We start from the raw sequence: 18,866 nt of genomic DNA, 5'->3' as shown, positions 1-18,866 counted from the left end.
CATATCGAGGCGACTTAATTAGAGTCGAAGATTTTTTTTCTTCTGAATGGTAACTTCATTAGGATCGAAAATGTTGTACTCCCCGACGTGGATTACACTTTAGTTATTACGTAGATCCCAAATCCCAAATGAACTATAAGTGGGATTTCAGTGGGATCCCACTTACATCCCTAATCTAAAGTACCGGGTCTATTTTTACGTAAATAGGTGATACCTTGAGTCTTGTTGCGAAACAATGTTACCCAGGAAAAAAGACACGGTTGAATTGACAAGGTCGCATGGTTGTCGCATGGTTTTAATTGATAAATTGACGCAAAAATATAAACGAATACATACATGCCACGAAAGAAACACATGCATGACTTAATGATGTGGCATGGTTTGCATCACAAAATGACGCATACAAAGAGAAAAACTTTTCCAAAAAAGAAGACATGATTTAATTGATGAGGTGTCATGGTTTGAATTTATAAAGTAATGAAAAATGTACATAAGTATATATGTGCATTTCATAAAGATATGCATTATTTGATCGGGTTACATACTTTGCATGGCATCACGGTGTGCCTAATGAAACGACGTGTTTGCAAGTTGAAAGAAATAGTTAGTGTGGGTCTTTCTCTTTAGATATAAAAGATACAAGATACATTGATAAGAGTAACATGTACCGGTATATCCTACTTGTTTTTTCTCTCGAAAGTGTATCCTATTTGGTGGCCCATATCTCAAGATGACACATGTATGTCCAAATATTCAAATCAAGGAAATAAAATCGTGCGTGGAACACACGTGATCGCGCCACTGTCGCGGCTGGAGAGCCTTGATGCTAAGCTAGGGCGGTTGCCGTGATACGGGCCGCAAACCTCGTTCCAGCAAATCGCGGACGAACATGACACTACATAAATCTTTTTCCGTCTAAATTTCCTACTTCCTCCGTCCAACAAAAGATGTCTCAAGTTTGTCAAAATTTGAATGCATCTATACATTAAGTCATGTCTAGAGTATAAATCTCGGCGCAATCACGGTTCTATGCAATGCAATCACGTCTGACGAGCACTGGCACGATTTGATTTTGCACGTGATCCGAAAGTTTGATTCAAATCGGACTATATTTAAAAATTAGGTGATCAAAATGAGTGTTTGGAGAATATGAGAACTAAATTGAACAATCAATCGACAAACTGACGATGGAAAAATGGGAGAACCGAAAACCCCCATGGTCGTCGATCCAAAGGAGTTGACCGTTTGACTCACATTGCACAAAGGAACGAGAACGACTTCCTCTTGCCTCTTCGCTTGTTGATGCAGCAGAAGCTTGGGTCCCGCCGACGCAGGCTACTCGGTTACTGCGGTCCGACCTAACCAGGGAAGCGACGCGACGCTACCTGTTGGCTGTTGCTCCTTCGATCCAGGACGGCCTGGCCGGCGGCGATGGCCCGTTCGCCTCCTGTGACGGCAGCGATGTGCCCGGAGTGCCTGGAGCGGCGCGTCCGATCCGACCTTGCGGGCTCCGGACTCTCCTTCGTCCACGTCATCTCCGACTCTCCGCTCCCCTTCGCCTCCTCCGCCGTCGTCCAGGTCCGCCCCCCACTCTTGCGTGTCCTAATCTCTCGGACTTCTCATTGATATGGTCACTGAAGTTCGCGTCCAGTTCAAGCTGCTTGCTCCTTCCGACGCAGATTTTAGCTAGCTTCAATTGTCTCTGCGCGCTTCATTTAACCTTTTCTGCGCATTTTAGTTTATTTGTGAGAAACCTGCTAAAGTTTGGTCCATGTAAGCTTGTGGAAGAGCTAGTTATTGTACTTTGGCATAATTTATGTTTTTAATTCACTGCAGATAGCTTCTGATGGAGCCGAGGAACGTAATTGGAGGTAAGACTAGTTTCTTTTTTTTTTCTCCTTACTCGTATTTTTTTCATTTGAATTGGATACAGTTGTATTATAAGATAAAAATGTAGATCGATTAACTTGTTATAACAGAACTTTATACTCCGTACTTAATTGGTCAGGGAGGATATTGAACATTTTCCATATATTTTCAAGTAATGTTATTTTTTCTGCAAACTTGTAATCACTCCAATACATGGAATAACTAGTCAAATGAACTGTAGTGGTTTAATTTTGATCTAGATCAAAGCTTCTGTGAACATTTTTCTTTTAGTTTGGATTTTTCATAGGAGCAGATGTTCAGTTTGGATTTATCATAGGAGCAGATGTTTAGTTTGAACTAGCTCTAGTTCAAAGCCGTGCCAACCTTTATGGAACGGAGGGAGTACTTGGACTATAACAATACACTACATAACCAAGTTTTGACAGTGTTGACTGTTGACAAGCACTATAATTCTTCAAAAAAGACTCATAAGAAATCACATTCAACGGAAAGCAGCTGTGAAACCTGCCAATTTAATCATATATGCAATGCTGTATTTTAATCATACATGTACTGCTAGTAAACACTTGTAAAACAAAACAGTATCTAAAGAAAATTAACCACTGGTACCTCTGTGCAGTTCGTGTTTATTAGAGGTAGTGCATTCAACGCTCACTGACATTTGTTTTCCTCTTTTTTCGTAACTAAATTTAGTTCCCTTTTGCTTGTACTTTACTCTTTTTTATTTTACTAAAATGTGACGCTGTATATCTTGCAGCCAGAAGACCTATGATTTTGTATTAGTGGCATTAAATGGTGGTAAGACGTTCGTGGATACTAAAAAATGGTAAAATTTATTATCAAGTATTATCTTCTCCAAAAGGCTTTCATATCCAAGATATAATATTCTCCATATTATCCTTCGCCGCAGTGAGAAAACTCCCTTGGAGCAACCGATCATATATACTGATGATAACCGATGTGAAGTGCAAACAGATTCCTCTTCTGGTATCGAATATACCGAAGATTTTCAAAATTCTTATAGCTCCAATAATCAGCTACTAATCGTAAACACAGTTACCAAGTTAATTCCTGTTTACTATTCCGGCAGAATCTCCATTTCAGAAATTAGAGAGCTTATCGCAAGTTATATGAATTTGAAAGTTGAAGAGAATGTGATTAGTTCACTAAATCTGCTGTGTGAAAACAAAATCAGTGGATCAGCTGGTTTAGATTTTCTCAATTTTGTTGGATTTTCAGCATTCGATGATTTACATCCCTCTGGATGTGTGAGGCACCCCAACATTTTACCTGTGTTAGGTGTTGTAGAATCATCTGATTGTTGCTACATGTTGCATCCAAAGGCTCCATACACTTTGGAAAACATCATGCACTACAGTCCAAAGGCATTGTGCTCAGATTGGCACATTAGATTTCTCATGTACCAGATAATATCTGCCTTGGCATATCTTCATGATTCTGGAGTTCATCATGGCAATCTAAAACCATCAACCATCTTGATGTCAGATTCTCTATGGCCTTACCTGAGCATAAGTGATATCTATCATGTTAGACAGAACTGGGGTTTTGAAAGGCCTAAAGGTTCAACACCTAGTTCATGCTGTGTTGCGGAGGATTGTTCTTCAAGACCTATTCATACTAGTTTTGATCTGCTGTCATCCTTAGATTGGTCGTCTCACTTTAAACGATGGTGGGCAGGCGAGTTGAGCAATTATGAGTACCTTCTTGTCTTGAATAAGTTAGCTGGCAGAAGATGGGGTGATCCAGCTTTTCACCCAGTGATGCCTTGGGTAATAGATTTCACAGTGAGGCCTGACGAGAATTCTGATATTGGTTGGAGAGACCTCACCAAAAGTAAATGGCGGTTGGCAAAAGGTGATGAACAATTGGATTTTACTTACTCATCATCCGAGGTTCCACATCATGTTTCTGATGAGTGTCTGTCAGAGCTAGCAGTTTGCAGTTACAAAGCAAGAAGGCTCTCAAAGACCATCTTGAGGTCAGCTGTCCGCTCTGTCTATGAGCCCAATGAATACCCATCTAGTATGCAAAGGCTTTATCAATGGACTCCAGATGAATGCATCCCAGACTTTTATAGCGATCCTCGGATTTTTGTCTCTCTTCATTCTGAAATGAGTGATTTGGCTTTGCCTTCCTGGGTGACATCTTCAGAGGAATTCATTTGTCTTCACAGGGATGCTTTAGAGAGTGATCGAGTCTCACAACAACTGCATCATTGGATTGACATAACCTTTGGCTATAAACTTGATGGGGAGGCATCTGTTGAAGCCAAGAATGTCATGTTGCCTCCTAGTGATCCATCAAGGCCAAAATCAATTGGGCGTCGTCAACTTTTTACGACGCCACATCCTAAGAGACACATTAGCACACCTCACCCATCCTACCACAATAAAGTGGAATCTTGTGCAAGATGCCAAGCAAAAGGAAGTAACTCAACTACTGATGTAGCATCAAATGGCTTTATTCCTCCAGATATGCTTTCACAAGTGGACTATTTGGAAGAGTTTGAACAAGCAACAATATTTATGGAGCTTGAACATCATTTGGACCCAAAATACAATTACACTGACACTTCTTCTTGTTATTGCTCGTCAGTCAAATATCCCAAGAGCCACATTTCAGACCAGGAGATGTTGCAATCTGATACTGTATTATCAGTGGTGCCTGATTTTGATTTTGGTTCCTATCTTGAATGCTTTGAGTGTGACAATAGTTCTCCTATGGGTTATCAAGAGCTGTTGCCCTGGAAGCAAAAGTCATGTTCAGTTATTGAGCATCATGCAAATGATATATTTTCTATTGGGTGCATGTTAGCAGAAATCTATCTTCGCAGACCACTCTTTGATGCTTCTTTGCTAGCTGCATATAGAGAAACTGGCATGCTCCCAGGTGCACTTAATGAATTGCCTGTTCATGTTGGTGTGCTTGTTGAGTCATGCATCCAAAGAGAATGGAAAAGGTAACTGTAATAATTATATCTGCTGTTTATATTTATAATTTAATATCCCACCACGTTGGTGATGTTTTTTCCTTAAATTTACAAGAAGATGCCGTTGAACTTTTCTCAATTTTGTGATCTTTTGCAGGAGGCCATCATCAAAGCACCTTTTGGATTCACCATATTTCCCTCCATCAGTTCAAGCTGCATACATGTTTCTTGCTCCACTTCAACTTCTGTGTACATCTGGAGATCGCCTGAAGTATGTTGCTAAGCTTGCAAGTGAAGGGACACTTAAAGCTATGGGAGAATTTTCTGCTGAAATGTGCGCACCTTACTGCCTGCCTTTTGTTTCATCATCTTTGTCAGATGTTGACACAGAGTCTGGCTTGTGTTTGCTTAAAGAGTTTTTAAAGTGCTTGAGTGTCCAAGCAACGAAGCAACTTATTCTGCACATCATTCAGAAGATCTTACAGGCCGGTTAAGACACATCAGTGGGAAAATTATTCACTCGTAGTTTTCTTTCATTTGGTCTTTGGAATATGGATCTTCGTTCTGATGAGTCATTACTGCTGGTTGTTGCTACAGGCACCGGAGTACTCACATCTGAAGGTTTCTCTCCTTCAAGATTCTTTTGTTCGGGAGTTATGGAAAAAATTGGGAAAACAAACTTATATTGAGAATGTGCATCCTTTGGTCATAGCAAACTTATGCAATTCGCCTAACAAGATCATTGCCTCTGCTGCGTCCATTGTTTTAATTGGTTCAAGTGAGGAACTAGGAATACCAATAACTATTCATCAGGCAAGTCTTTCTTTTTTTGGGTGTACTGCTCTGGTACCATCCGTACTGATTAATGTCTCCACTTTATGCAGACAATTTTGCCACTAATCCACTATTTCGGCAAAGGTTTATGTGCAGATGGAATTGAAACTCTGGTCAGGATAGGTATGTCTCCTTGTTGTGAAAATGTTTGTTCTTTTGCCAGTGCTTTACCTTATTCATCATAGGTGGACTTCTTGGAGAAAGTTTTACTGTCAAGCAAATTCTCCCGCTGCTTAGGAATGTTATACTTTCGTGTATTGATTCCTCCAAGGTGATCAAGCCAGAGCCACAGCATAGTTGGAACTCTTTTGCTCTGATCGATGGCTTATCTGCTTTGGAAGGCCTTGTATCAGTTCTTCCAGTTAAGGCAGTTCTCAAGGAGCTTCTTCAGGTATTTTGGTGGAAAACACAAAGTTTGGTGAATGCTGAATATAAAATAATCAATGGTGAAAATGGATAGATTTTGAGTTCTGTTGGAACTATTCTAAACTGGAATCTATACTTTCAAAAGTGAGCACTGATCAAATTGACATCTCACTCTACTTTAAGACTAGTTTAATGATTACCAGATACAGATCATCATATCTTAACTAGGACTGCGTCCATTTGATAGCTTTGCTAATTTTTTCGGGTTTGACATACAAGTTTACAACTGAATATGCAAACACATTACAAAATTTGATTGTATTTGCGCAAGATTTCTCACTATCGATATATTTGAATTTGGATATGCAAATGCATCAGGTTGTTACTTTTAACTTTAGATGCTTAAATCATGTATCATCTTATTGAATTCTGTTAACCTGACCAGGAAATCCTTACTTCCAAATTTGTCATATATGTCAAATGGACCGTATCCTTGTCAGCTGTCACCTTTAACTGTGTAATCACTACTACCTTGGCCACATTTACAGGACCAAGTATGTCTTCATATAAAGGTTCTTATGCTGATTCATTTGGATCTTCGTGTGATTCAGGCAAAAACTCTTCGCTGTCATAGTGACATTATTTTTCTCTTACTAGTTCTCTCGTCCAATAACACACCTTCAATTTATCTTTCTACTAATTTAGGTGGCAGCTACTGCACTTGTTGACCTCTGTCTACGAATTGGACCAGATAATACTGCCATATATGTTTTGCCACATCTAAAAGAGCTTTTTGCTGAATTGGCCTTTTATCACGAGTCTTCTGCTGTCAGCCTTCCTTCGGAAGGGTTAAAAATCTCGAAAGGAAACAAAAGTGAGCCAATTAAAATGGAATCTAGAATTGATCTCATGTAAGTAGAAGCATGTATATTTTACTGTGTTTTCAACCTTTGATTTAAGTTGCATGCTTCATTACATTTACTTGACGAAGTTAACCATTGTAGGTTTTTGCTATATCCTTTCTTGGCATCATATGTTGGAATAGAAAAGCTCCGGGAATGCTGCTCTACATGGTTTCTACTGGAGCAATCTCTTCAAAGGTTGTATAATTGGAAGGTACATAATCTGTTTAGGCTCCTATGGATGTTGAGATTTGTGTTTTCCTTTTTATTTGACAATCCGTGCTTTCTTTCAGTTGGAGCCTTTCAGTGAATGGTCTAAAACTGCTGAAAACATGAAAGATCCAAGGTCTCAGTCTGGCAACTGCATCCCATCTGAAGTTTTTCCAACAGAACTTCTTTTTAATGGGGCAGGGTTGTCTGTATCTCAATCTGAAATCACTAAAACTGGTTGGAATGTGGCAGTTTCCAGGCAAGGATCTAGGCTTGAGCATGGAACATCTAGTGACAATTTGTGTTCCTCAACTTCTGGAAATCAACCGTGGTTTTGGTTCCCTAGTCCTGACAGTAGTTGGGGGACACCAGATTTTCTTGGACGTAGTAGTGGTCTGAAGGATGAATTTCAATGGAAGATCAAAGCTTCAGTCCTTTACTCAGCCCGTGCACACCCTGGGGCTCTGCGGTCATTAGCAGTCCATGATGATGAGTGCACAGTTTTTACTGGGGGTGTTGGACCTGGTTTTACAGGAAGTATACAGCGGTGGCAGTTGCCAAACATGAACTGCACGTCTGGATATTATGGGCATGAAGAGGTCAGTTGTTTTGTTCCCTTCATCTTTTGTTCTTCTTGATACTATTGTTGGATGGGTCTTATTTCTGACCAAATGTAGCCTGTGCACATCTTGTACTGATATTGAGCTTATTGTCTGAATTGTGGTGTTCTGGCTGTTTACTGGTAATGTCTGTTCTGTTGAATCCTTAGATCATTACGTGTTAATACACCACTGACTACTTAGAGGCTCAGTGGACAGCCGATCTGAATGGGCACTAGTGGTAGTATATACGCTACTCCAATATGACTGATTTTTGAGTGGGGGCCTGGGGTTCTACTCAACCTTTTTGGGGTAAATAATATTTAAATAGTGTTCAGATTTTGCAAGTGGAGGAATAGAGCGAGGTAGTCAAATTTAAAAGAAGCATTTGAATTTCTTGCCTTCTTTTTTAAGTATTCATAGCAACTCTTTTCTTTTAATTCCTATGCCATGAAAACTTTTTTCTAGATGAGGTAATCTTCTAAAAGTTTTTGGAATGATACCAAAGCATTGTCTGTCCAAGTGAGAATATTTTGGATGTTACATCATTATTATATGCTTCAACTCATTGACGCAAAATATGCAATCTTTCTATTTTTATTCCATCCCCTAGATGCAGTATGCTTTTATGTTGAAACGGTTCATTTTCTATTTATTTTTTATGCACGCAGGTTGTCAACTCCATCTGCATCTTGTCAACCACCGGAAAAGTAGCTTCTTGTGATGGCACGATTCATGTTTGGAATGGGCAGACAGGAAAGCTCATAGCAGCTCATACCGAGTCATCAACAAGCTTTCCGCTGCAAACTGCATCTGTGGAACAGGCAAACATGCTTAATCAGGATGCACTCTCAGGTGGAATATTGTCAAATGCATTTCGTGGCAGTTTGTATACGACTATGCATTACATGTCATCTGAAGATAAACTTGTCGCTGGTATGGGAAATGGATCGATCAGGTATCACACTTTTGTCATCTATTTGATTTTGATTTGGTCATCTGATCATGTTTTTAAACATATTCTACTGGGGTAAATGCATACGTTGTTAGGACCACTAGGTTACACATGGTAGCGATTTTTTTACTATTGTATCGGCACATCTATAACAGAATACCGAGAAATTTACTCTTTTTTTAGAACTTCTGGGAAATTTACTTAAGGCCTTGCTTGGTAGACTAGTTTTAGACCCAAAACCAGTGTGAAATACAGGGCTGGAAAAAAATGGGGTCGGAGCGGTGAAAGCCCATTTGGATGGGTGGTATTGCCGTATTGGGCTTGTCAAGATCCAATGTATTGTCAATTACAACCGTAAATAAAAATGAAATCTGGTGGGCAGTTCCATATTTGTTCCGGGAAAGGTCGGCCTCCTCTTGAATTGCTCGTGAGCAAGGCCAGCCAAGGGACGGCGAGCTGCCCTTCGGAGAGAGAGAAGCCACCGCCCCTTGTTTCCTCATGGACAGCCGCAAATTCTCCTTGTTGCTGAGCCCCTCCTCCTCTCTGAGCCCCCTGTCCCGCTCGCATCTCCTCCTCCAGCTCCTCATGGACAGGACTCCCCACGAGTCGCTTGCATTCCGAGATGATGGAACATGAACATCAGCTTGGTGCATCCTCGGTTGGACCAGAGAATAGTTGTGGCTTCCCGCAGCATAGCAGTAGCGGGCTAGAGGCGAGTAGATCAGGCGTCGGTGGCGACTCAAATTTGAACGATCTGATCGGCGCTGTGGGGAGGTGCTGCCCGAGCATATGCCCACAAGGCCGGTTAGGTTGGCGAGAGTGCCTGGAGAGCCATAGCGGTCACCTGCCCCAGGTCACAGATAGCTGCTCTTCCAATTATTTTCTTTATTTCCTGCAATTTATCTCCATCTATCCAGTTCCTACACCAAAACCAATACTGTATTCAAGTTTTCGTTGTTGGGATCTGAAAACTGGGTTGTGGCAGTCAGATGATGATTAGTTCTTGATCAATTGGTTCAGAGCGTGATAGCAGTATTGAAATTCAAATACTGATTTTTCAAAAAAATAAATAGTGAGGAAACTGTAGTAGGATGGAGTATCCAAACATGAGTTTACGGCCTGAAAAAATTCAGGTGTATTGCAGTGTTCTATGGCGGGACAGTGAAATACAGGTGTAAGCTCTTTTACAGAGGTGTAGATTTAGAGCTTCCAAATGGGGCCTAAGCATTATTTTTAGTGTTGTAGAATTACTAATACAAAGCTGAGAACATACTTTTTTTTTGTTGCTGCAACTTGCTGTTATTTGACTATATTTCTACCCCACAACCAATAATTTGTCTACCAATAGTTGAATTGTACACTGATTGAGTTCAATCATGCAGATTTATTGACATTTCTCAGGACCGGAAGCTGCATTTATGGAAGAGTGATTCGGCTGAAATCTCTTTCTCATCACTTGTATCAGCTATTTGCTCATGTGGCTCGGACAAGCCGAGGACTGGAAGGCTAGTGGATTCATCATCCTGGATAGCAGCAGGTCTAAGCTCAGGGTATTGTCGATTACTCGATGAGCGTAGTGGAAAGATCATTGCTGTTTGGCGAGCACACGATGGCCACATTACGAAGGTATGTCAATGCCCATACTAGTCTGCTATCAAATCTAAGGGCAAAACCACGAGACAAGTGGTATTCTGCTATCCAATTGATCCATGTTCTATTTGCTCGTACAGTTAGCATCACCAGAGGATCACTTGATTGTATCAAGCTCCCTTGACAAGACTCTTCGAATTTGGGACCTAAGAAGGTATTGTTCTGTTAAATGCAAGGATTTGTTGATTTTATTACCTATTTATGTATGACATGTTCTTTATTCCCTTATCATATAAGTGCAATATAATATATTGAATGAGATAAGAGATGTACAATATTTTCTTATACTATAATGTATTCCAGAATTGTTTTTGGTGTATAATGACTATCTTGGTTGGACCATAGCGAGGCTGAATAAGATCATATCATTGCACTGAATTCACAATTTCACAGATGAAGCAGTGTGCTCCTCACCTTTTGACCACAATACATGTTATTCCATAGGAGATATTTCCAGTATGAACTTTCATAATTTCTTAAAGTTATTGTTTTGTGCGGAAATTTGACAGGAAACTAGAAACCCAGTCCAACATTTTCAGAAGTCACTCAGATGGCATCTTTGACTTTTCTGTTTGGGGCCAAGACTTGGTATCGGTTTCGCGAAACAAAATTTCACTTACTTCCCTTTTTAGACCAACAAGTGAGGTATTACTTTCTCCTCTTCACCATGTGCACCACCATGTGATATTGAATACTTTGCTATTTAGGACAGTAGTTCAGCCTCTTTTGGAATTTTACATATGATATGAATTGTAAGTCCACCCGGTTCCTGTTGAAGTAACTGCTGGTACATTTTCAAAAATATTATATGCAGATTGGACATCAGCAGCTTGTATTACAGAACTTGTATTCAACTGACAGGGGAGTAAAATCCAAAAACATGTCAGTTCTTTCGACTATTTCTGTGCTTCCTTTGTCAAGATTGTTTGTAGTTGGAACAGAAGATGGTTTTCTCAAAATATGCCACTAGGTGCTTCCAGTTGCAGTGGTAATCATCTCTCCTTTGTATGGACTTAAATATGTTAGTGGTGGCATGCATATAGTTTTTGCTTACCTCATTTCCAGTCACTACGGGTTACAGAATACATAATATAGGCAATGCACTGTTGTAAATTTCATGGCTGAGTAAAAGTTTTATGTTTTCTTGCCCGTTTTGGGCACACTATAGCTAGGAACTGAATAAAATAAATTGCAATGCTAATGTGTGTTGATTGTTACCAATTTTTTGGCCCATATCCAAATTTTTGATGACAAAACCTGATCAACGGTAGGAAAATTTGTCAAGATATGGCATACATTGTTGTGCAGCAGTGCAGGAGTATAGATCACTCTTCGGATATTTGTTTTCTTGCTACTGCTACGCTGCCGAGGCTTAGAACTGCAGTTATCTCCCAAGTTTGGAGCCAATGGCATAGTTACCTCTTGAATTGAAATCTATTCTGAAACCTGTCCTTTATTGGACAAGTGTTGCAGTTTTGCTTGTCGATTTCCTATTGGCTTGTTCTGGCACAAAGCTGAGGACGCCTTGAATTCTGATATTTGCTGCAGACCTACCTGACATGGATCATGGTAGCTTAAATGTGGGTTGTTGGGTAGTTATAGATGAAAAGTAAACTGGAGCTTGCTTTCTGTTACTTCCCTGATATGAATGCTCTCGTACTACAGTCTGAGACCTCATCTCTTCATATTTACAGCCCTCGATTTGTGCACCCAAGCCAATATCCACCCGGTATCCGATTACAGTCCAAACCCTGCATAAAGTTATTTTAAGTAGGTCAAGTCTTAGCTTTATGATCTTCATTTAAGATAGAATTGCACTAACAGGGTAAGGCATGTAACGGTCCCACGGAGATCTAGGGTTTTAGTCAAAGTCTTTGAAGCCAGGGTATAGCATGTACGGTTCCATGGAGATCTATGGTTTGACCGTAGTCAAAGTCTTTGGAGCCAACCGCATAGCTACATTCACTGGTCTGTGGATCGTGCTGCAAATAATCACGAGGCCCACCTTTCAGTTTCAGACATAGCTACAGACCAGCTGGTATGCAGCCCTGAGACCACTAGCATCTACAATGCACTACACTACTGCTTATAAAGGAGGGGACTTGGCATAGTTCTTGGCAAAGCCAATCTAATTCCGAAGTCGGCAAGCAAAAGCAGCTGCAAACTATGGAGAGAGTTAGCAGTGTCCGTGTGACCCTTGTTCTTGTCATCCTCCTCACCACCACCCTTGCTTGCCAAGGTGCAAGGGACATCCCAGCAGCTGAGCCCAAGCCCTACAGGCCACAAAATGTCTTCGGGTTCGGTGGCTTCTACCCTGGCCCGTCAGTCAACTGGGTCTTTCCGGGCCCAAACGGCGTCACCCCGCAGGTTGGTTTCGGTGGAATGCCAGGTTCTAGCTCCTTCCCTGGCATCGGTGGCTCGCCGTTGGTGCCTGGCGGCAGTGGCGTGGTTGGCATTCATGGTCCCGCCAACCCCTGATTGCACAGTTTAAGGATGTGCTTGTTAGAGCCACGCCGGTGCATGTTACCGTGGTAGTAGCGTAAGCTTCTGGTTTGCTCTAGTTGTAGTATTGTGTTATGTGCTGTTTGTTGTTTACTAGTAATGTGTGTGTACTTATCTGTTTAAGAGACTTTTTCTTGGCTATCTTGTGTATTTTCCTTGCTGCCTTGGGTTCAAAGTCCCATTCCTCTTTAAAGCAAAGAAATTTCTATCGTCGATATGGAGAGACCTGGGTCCTGTCGTGTGTTTGTGTGCGTATTCTTTAAGAATTCCTGTCGTTCTTCACTTCTCAGCGCTATATCAGTTTATTATCATGTCAAAATAGCTTTCCATATCTTAGTTCCTGTTTATTTTATGTGTATTTGTTGTTCTTAATTATGGGAGGATGAGTATTTAGAGATGATTGAACTACTGGCATTATACGTTAGTTATGAAACACTTGGTAACCATGAGTATTCGTGGTTATGCTCAGTGTTAGGTCCCAGCTGGGTAGGGATGGCAATCAGGTAAGACACTACCAAACCCATGCCTGAACCTGGCCTAGGACTGTGTTCATGAGCAGAAATGGGTGTTGACGCCTGTACCCGTTAGGTACCCATGTATAGACAGGCTCAAACATTTCAACTGGGCCTTTTGGGGGCCTGATTGCTATTGGCCCATGATACTGATTTTCTTTGAATGTGGATCTGTGATGTCATCAGGGCCTCAACATAAGTGGGCCTTTTGCGACAGATTAGTTTTCAATAATACTTCTTTTAAAGATATAACTCCAAAATATTTCTTGAAATGTAATTCAATTGCTATTGGTCCAATAGAGGGGCATATCTGTTAATTGTGCCCAAAATAAAGCTGAAAACAGGTGGATGAAAGTCATTGTTAGATTAACATTAGTTCTCAAAGATTCTGGAATGAACATGTGTCTGGAAAACTGGAGATAGTCATGGAGCTGCAAAGATAAAGAAGAAAAAGAGGTCGTAAACAACTAGGATCAGTCATAGCATAAAATTCAGCATTAGGTGCACATGCTTGTGATGAGATTCTCCAAGAGCTATGATCATGGTAGCGTTATCTGGAATTTTCATTCTCTACTTATGCCACATGCCTAACTGACAGCAATGATCCCAAGATACAAGATATTTCCATGGACCTGCAATCTTATTTGCATTGAGGTTGGCTTGAATCAATCACTTTGGAGAAGGTAGACGGTAGTCACGATTGGCAATGTCTGTTGGTTAAAACTTAAAATAATGATCCAAAGGCCAAGCATTCTAGAAAACAGAGTTGAAGAGCAAACAATATCTAGAGATGTTTGTTTGACCAGTGTTTTTCAATTAGTTCTTGTTAGAAGCACCAACCTTTCATATGGATGCTGCTTGAAACGAAAGTAGAATGCTGGCTTAAATTAAATACTATCTGTTTTCCTGGGCCTAGAATCACATTAATTTAAGAAAGTTAAGTGGTGTTGGTACATTCTATCGAAGTTGAGCCATGTTTAAACCATTAATCACATCATTCAAGTACGGACTACAATATCGTGTTGTCTGGAAGTAGCTCTCCAACTGTCCAACAACCCATTCATTGCTTCAATATGGATGATGTTACTACACTGAACACAACAGCCCATTGTCATCTTGCTTAAATTCACAATGCATTATTTCGATGCGCAACATTTTGCTGAAAATTTGTTTCTGTATTGATACAACAAAGCACTTAGTCATACACGAGGCAAAACAGAAAACAGGACAATCTTTTGTTTTCCTTCAGTTTTTGTATGCTTGTTTTCTTTTATTCTTGTCAAAGCAACAACCTAAAAGTTCGATTTACTGCATTACTTGAGACCACAGTCCACAGCACCCACTAGCTTGTTGCTATTTCAGTGAATTCACCAGAGTTGATACCAGAATTAAACTCAAGACCAGTGCTCCCTTTGTTTATGACCCTGCAGTTGAGCCTAATCTCTCCTTGTGTTCCTGTTAGCACCTCAATGTTCCCCATCTTAACCATGGACTTGACAAACTTGCTCTTCCATCTATTTTCGTTCTTCACAAACTCGTCCACTGATGCTTTCAGAGTTGAGTTTGTGAGTAATGCTTGGTCTGACGTAAATAGGCCTAGGTTGTTTATCAGACTCACATAATACTTATTGTCAAGCACCGCGGGGGTGATGATATCCATATCCATCGTTGTGTTTGGGAAGAACTGGCTGCTGTTGGCAGGGCATATGTTCTTGAGCAGGAAAGCATAGGCAGAGCTCATTGTAGGATCAACCTGGTAGCAGAGATAATCATTTAGGGGAAGAAAGGCTAGATGCATACCATATGCTCCAAAAGAAAATGTCTGAAAACTGCTGTAGATTTGAACACGTTATACCTGACTGGTGTTGCTGAAGCCATATAGCCTGTTCGTGAAGGACGAGCAGCGCGAGACACCTATCGTGTGGGCACCGGAGAGGACGACCATGTCCTCAGCTGTGAGATTCTTCAAGGTGAAGTTGCCTACCAGCTCAGATGCCGTTGAGAGCGGCGAGGGGAGGTTGTTCAGGGCATTCTGGTCACTGGATATCCTGCCATCACGGCGACCAGCAGGCACCTTGTAAGTAACATTACCTGCTAGTGCTATGCTGTCTCGGGCGGCAAAGGCAAGGATGTCAGCGCATGAGACTATCTTGGGGCATTTGGCCTCAATGGCCTTCTTTGCAGCATCAATAACCTCAAACCCGCGGAGACTGGGGTTGTTGGGGATTGCGTCCTTCTCAGCAGTGTTGTTTGCAGTTGAGTCGATCAGGACTGAGCCGTCGCAACCCTGTGGCATATAATAATGGTGTTTGATAAGATTGGGTCACCTCACAAATATTGGTGAGCATGAACTTTACGTTGCATTAGAATTAATCATAGACATGATATGCTGGTTCCTCTTTTGCTTTTTGTTAACATGCGTGTTCTTTCATGGTATTTTGAGCTAAATGCAAGTTCGTTATACAAATTGGAACTTTCAGGAGAATTTATGCTGTTAACCAAATTTGACCTGTGTACTGAGAGTGAGCTATGAGTGATCTTTATGTTGTGTATACAGAGTAATCATCATCAGGGGGAATAAAATTATGCTAACTGACTGTATGCTGCTTCTTGTTCAGATCTATCTGACTTCGATGGATTTAGCTAAAAGTAGATGTTTGTGACACTGTACTTTAGTAAGGGTCTATCTATCCACACCCATATTCCTAGGAGGCTAGGACTAACAGTAACTCAATACCTTCGAGATGCGACTTGGGTGCTTTGGTGTCGGCACAGACTAGTCACTGATACAAAATTAGTACTCCCTCCGTTTCATAATTCTTGTCGAAATATTACATCTATATAGATGCTTTTTAGGAATTGATACATCCATATTTGGGCAAATTTGAGACAAGAATTATGGAACGGAGGGAGTACATGGTATTCAGCTTGCACTTGCAGCTAACTGAGAGGAATACTTATATTGATCACTGTCTGCTACTCCCTCCGATCCATAATAAGTGCCGGGGACGTTGTACTAAACCCCCGATACTTATTATGGATCGGAGGGAGTATTTACTTATGTTGATTAAGGATGGTATTATATTTCCTGCTACGAGAAAGATGTTTAGAATTTAGATACCGTATTTGCCATATCTTCAGCAGAAACAATACCTTCCTTTAATTATCGCTCAGTTTATCATTCTGCTTAAGGGGTGCAAATAAGGAATCCTATAGGTGTAAGTTGATTGCTACGATGGACTTACAGCTCAGGCTTTCCTTTATGTCAACAGTGCAGGTATAAGAGAAAGGAAAAAAAATGCAGTGTACATACTTTCACAAAGCAGTCGTGGAAATGCAATCGGATGAGGCCAGCAGCGACACCACCGTTATTCTTGAAGGAAGCAGCCACTGCCTGCTGCACCAGGGTCTCCGCGGATGGGCAGGTCTTGCTGTAGAACCCGACCTTCAGGCCAGCTCCGACAGCAGCAATCGGGAAGAGGGCAAGGACGGCAACTGCCAAGGTGGCGAGCAGGGAGTTCATGGCGAGGGAGCTCATTTCAGTTGCTAGCCTGTGTCTCTTGTTGGTCTAGTTCTCTCATGGGATTATATAGCATATTGGAGTGGTTTTGCAGTAGAAATGGGGGGCAAGTTTGTCAAAACAGGTGTAAAAGCTCATGCTCCACAAGTGGTTGCCATTTGCTTGCTTTTTCTTCTTTATGACCATTTGAACTGCTCCCTGACATGAACCGGTCAGGCCCATGTGTGATCAAAGCTTCCCCGTAACCAAGGCAGGAAATGTATAGTTTTGAACATGTTGATGACAGGATCTTTGCAGCTTCAGCTTGGTAGTATTTGTTGTATCTCAGCAGGTCATGCCGACAGATTATATATTTTCAAAGGGTGGTAGGTGGCACCGATTGGACAAAAATCATGCATATGCTGTTCCCTTGGATTCTTGACCAGGTTTTTCCAGAAACGGAGACGAGGGGTAGTCAAACTTGAGGGAACAATGATCCTGTTGTTAGGATGATGATCTCCTCCCAAGTGGGCCCAACGGCCCACCGGGCCCTTAGATCTACAGCGCCCTGATCGGGGGCGCCCAACCCAATATGGTTGGCGGGCCCTTGTTACACTGCGCTATATAAAGAGGTGGGGGCCGGCGGCACGTAACACGAGGTTGGTGGCAGTGCCGCACACCTCACCAAAAACACTCCCGATCTAGGTCGGCGCAGCAGTAACGAGAAGCCTCGCTAGCAGCTCGGCCGTTCGCCGTCGATCTCCCTCACCGTCGCTCTCGTCCTGTCGCCCCGATGTCTACCTTGTCGGCCTCGTCATCGCAAGGAGAAGGTACCTATCGTTCTCCTCTTCCTCTCTCTCTCTCTGTCCCGACCCCATATTCAAGAACATCGATTCATAGAAAATAGGATACTCGAACGGATTTACGCCTAGTTGATCCGAAAGAATTTAACAATGGTATCAGAGCGTACTAGGGTTGTAGATCCACTTGGGTAGAAAAGAGAAAGAAAAAGAAAGCAAGAAAAGGAAAACCCTAATCCTAAAAGAGAAAACAAACAGACTTACTCGAGGCCGCCGCCGGTCACTGTCATCGGTCGCCGCCGGGACAGTGGCACCGCCACCGGCCGCTTGACGGCGACGCGTGCACGCGCATGCCGGCAAGAGGCCGGGGAGGGCGCCGGCCGAGGAGGCGACAGTACCGTCGGGTGCGCCGGAAAAAGGGAAGGAGGAAGTGGGGGGAGAGGAGAAGCCGCCGGCGCGGCTCGCCGTTGCCGGCGGGTGGCTCGCTCCGGTCGGATCCTCTAAAGAAATACAACATGCATGCGAGCAATGCCACACATGCTCCTATAGTCAAGGGCAACAATTTCAGAAAATTTCAATGTCCCAAAAGTCAATATGAGATCGATCAAATGAAAACAGTTTCATATGCTTCGGCTGTTGGAAGCCTACAATATGCACAAGTGTGCACTCGCCCTGACTTAGCTTTTATCACTGGGGTACTCGGTAGATATCAAGAAAATCCAGGCATAGAACACTGGAAAATGGTTAAAAAAGCATTGCGTTATGTGCAAGGCACAAAAGACATCATGATAACATATAAAAGATCTGATTCCCTAAAGATAATTAACAGGGTATTCAGATGCAGACTTTGCGGGAGATAAAAATGATATAAAATCCACGTCAGGATATGTATTCACTCTCGCAGGCGGGGCTATTTTGTGAAGAAGCTCCGAACAATCAATAGTTGCATCATCCACGATGTATGCAGAATTTATAGCATGTTATGAGGCCACGGGGCAGGCGATATGGTTAAAGAAATTTATACCCGACTTGAAAGTAGTGGATTGTATCGACAAACCACTAAAGATGTACTGCGATAATCAGCCCGCAGTATTTTATACTCACAACAACAAGTCGAGTAATGCTACAAAACTAATAGAGATAAAGTATTATGTTGTGAAAGATAAAATCCAAAATCATACTACAAGTCTCGAGCGT

General features: G+C 41.8%; 3 protein-coding genes across 7 annotated transcripts; 2 read left to right on the top strand and 1 right to left on the bottom strand.

Annotated features, from left to right (window-relative positions):
- The first annotated feature begins 1,328 nt into the window (after positions 1 to 1,328).
- LOC100837771 (protein GFS12) lies at positions 1,329 to 17,192 on the top strand. 5 transcript variants are annotated; one of them, XM_014899186.2, is made up of 18 exons: positions 1,329 to 1,578; positions 1,837 to 1,871; positions 2,648 to 2,716; positions 2,801 to 4,870; positions 4,998 to 5,325; positions 5,438 to 5,653; positions 5,725 to 5,797; positions 5,860 to 6,065; positions 6,589 to 6,651; positions 6,746 to 6,951; positions 7,045 to 7,156; positions 7,236 to 7,751; positions 8,423 to 8,709; positions 10,089 to 10,332; positions 10,437 to 10,510; positions 10,866 to 11,001; positions 11,171 to 11,344; positions 16,648 to 17,192. In XM_014899186.2, exons 1-17 carry the CDS (start codon positions 1,432 to 1,434, stop codon positions 11,324 to 11,326), a joined length of 4,938 nt encoding a protein of 1,645 aa, XP_014754672.1. In that variant the 5' UTR covers positions 1,329 to 1,431; the 3' UTR covers positions 11,327 to 11,344; positions 16,648 to 17,192. The 5 variants fall into 5 exon arrangements, with proteins under 5 accessions (XP_014754672.1, XP_010230850.1, XP_024313947.1 ...); XM_010232548.3 differs by having other exon boundaries at positions 16,643 to 17,192; XM_024458179.1 differs by lacking the exon at positions 6,589 to 6,651 and having other exon boundaries at positions 16,643 to 17,192.
- Positions 11,335 to 13,140, top strand: LOC112270540 (collagen alpha-1(X) chain-like). Its single transcript, XM_024458183.1, has one exon. The coding sequence runs from the start codon at positions 12,523 to 12,525 to the stop codon at positions 12,832 to 12,834; it is 312 nt and encodes a 103-aa protein (XP_024313951.1). The 5' UTR covers positions 11,335 to 12,522; the 3' UTR covers positions 12,835 to 13,140.
- LOC100837468 (peroxidase 5) lies at positions 14,479 to 16,939 on the bottom strand. The gene is made up of 3 exons (XM_003565675.4): positions 16,684 to 16,939; positions 15,226 to 15,657; positions 14,479 to 15,123 (listed from the first exon to the last, which is right to left on the bottom strand). Exons 1-3 carry the CDS (start codon positions 16,906 to 16,908, stop codon positions 14,713 to 14,715), a joined length of 1,068 nt encoding a protein of 355 aa, XP_003565723.1. The 5' UTR covers positions 16,909 to 16,939; the 3' UTR covers positions 14,479 to 14,712.
- Positions 17,193 to 18,866: the final 1,674 nt, after the last annotated feature.

The sequence above is a fragment of the Brachypodium distachyon genome, chromosome 2, assembly GCF_000005505.3.
Source record: "Brachypodium distachyon strain Bd21 chromosome 2, Brachypodium_distachyon_v3.0, whole genome shotgun sequence".
NCBI lineage: Eukaryota > Viridiplantae > Streptophyta > Magnoliopsida > Poales > Poaceae > Brachypodium > Brachypodium distachyon.
This window is presented reverse-complemented; position numbering and strand designations above follow the sequence as displayed.

What these genes read in the sequence shown, in the direction of transcription:
- LOC112270540 (XM_024458183.1), top strand. Translation starts at nt 12,523, where the DNA reads ATGGAGAGAGTTAGCAGTGTCCGTGTGACCCTTGTTCTTGTCATCCTC.
- LOC100837771 (XM_014899186.2), top strand. Translation starts at nt 1,432, where the DNA reads ATGGCCCGTTCGCCTCCTGTGACGGCAGCGATGTGCCCGGAGTGCCTG. An exon ending in ATCCAAAGAGAATGGAAAAG is followed by an intron (nt 4,871 to 4,997) that starts GTAACTGTAATA and finishes GATCTTTTGCAG; the next exon opens with GAGGCCATCATCAAAGCACC. An exon ending in TACCAATAACTATTCATCAG is followed by an intron (nt 5,654 to 5,724) that starts GCAAGTCTTTCT and finishes CACTTTATGCAG; the next exon opens with ACAATTTTGCCACTAATCCA.
- LOC100837468 (XM_003565675.4), bottom strand. Translation starts at nt 16,908, where the DNA reads ATGAGCTCCCTCGCCATGAACTCCCTGCTCGCCACCTTGGCAGTTGCC. An exon ending in TCCACGACTGCTTTGTGAAA is followed by an intron (nt 15,658 to 16,683) that starts GTATGTACACTG and finishes TATATGCCACAG; the next exon opens with GGTTGCGACGGCTCAGTCCT. An exon ending in GCTTCAGCAACACCAGTCAG is followed by an intron (nt 15,124 to 15,225) that starts GTATAACGTGTT and finishes CTCTGCTACCAG; the next exon opens with GTTGATCCTACAATGAGCTC.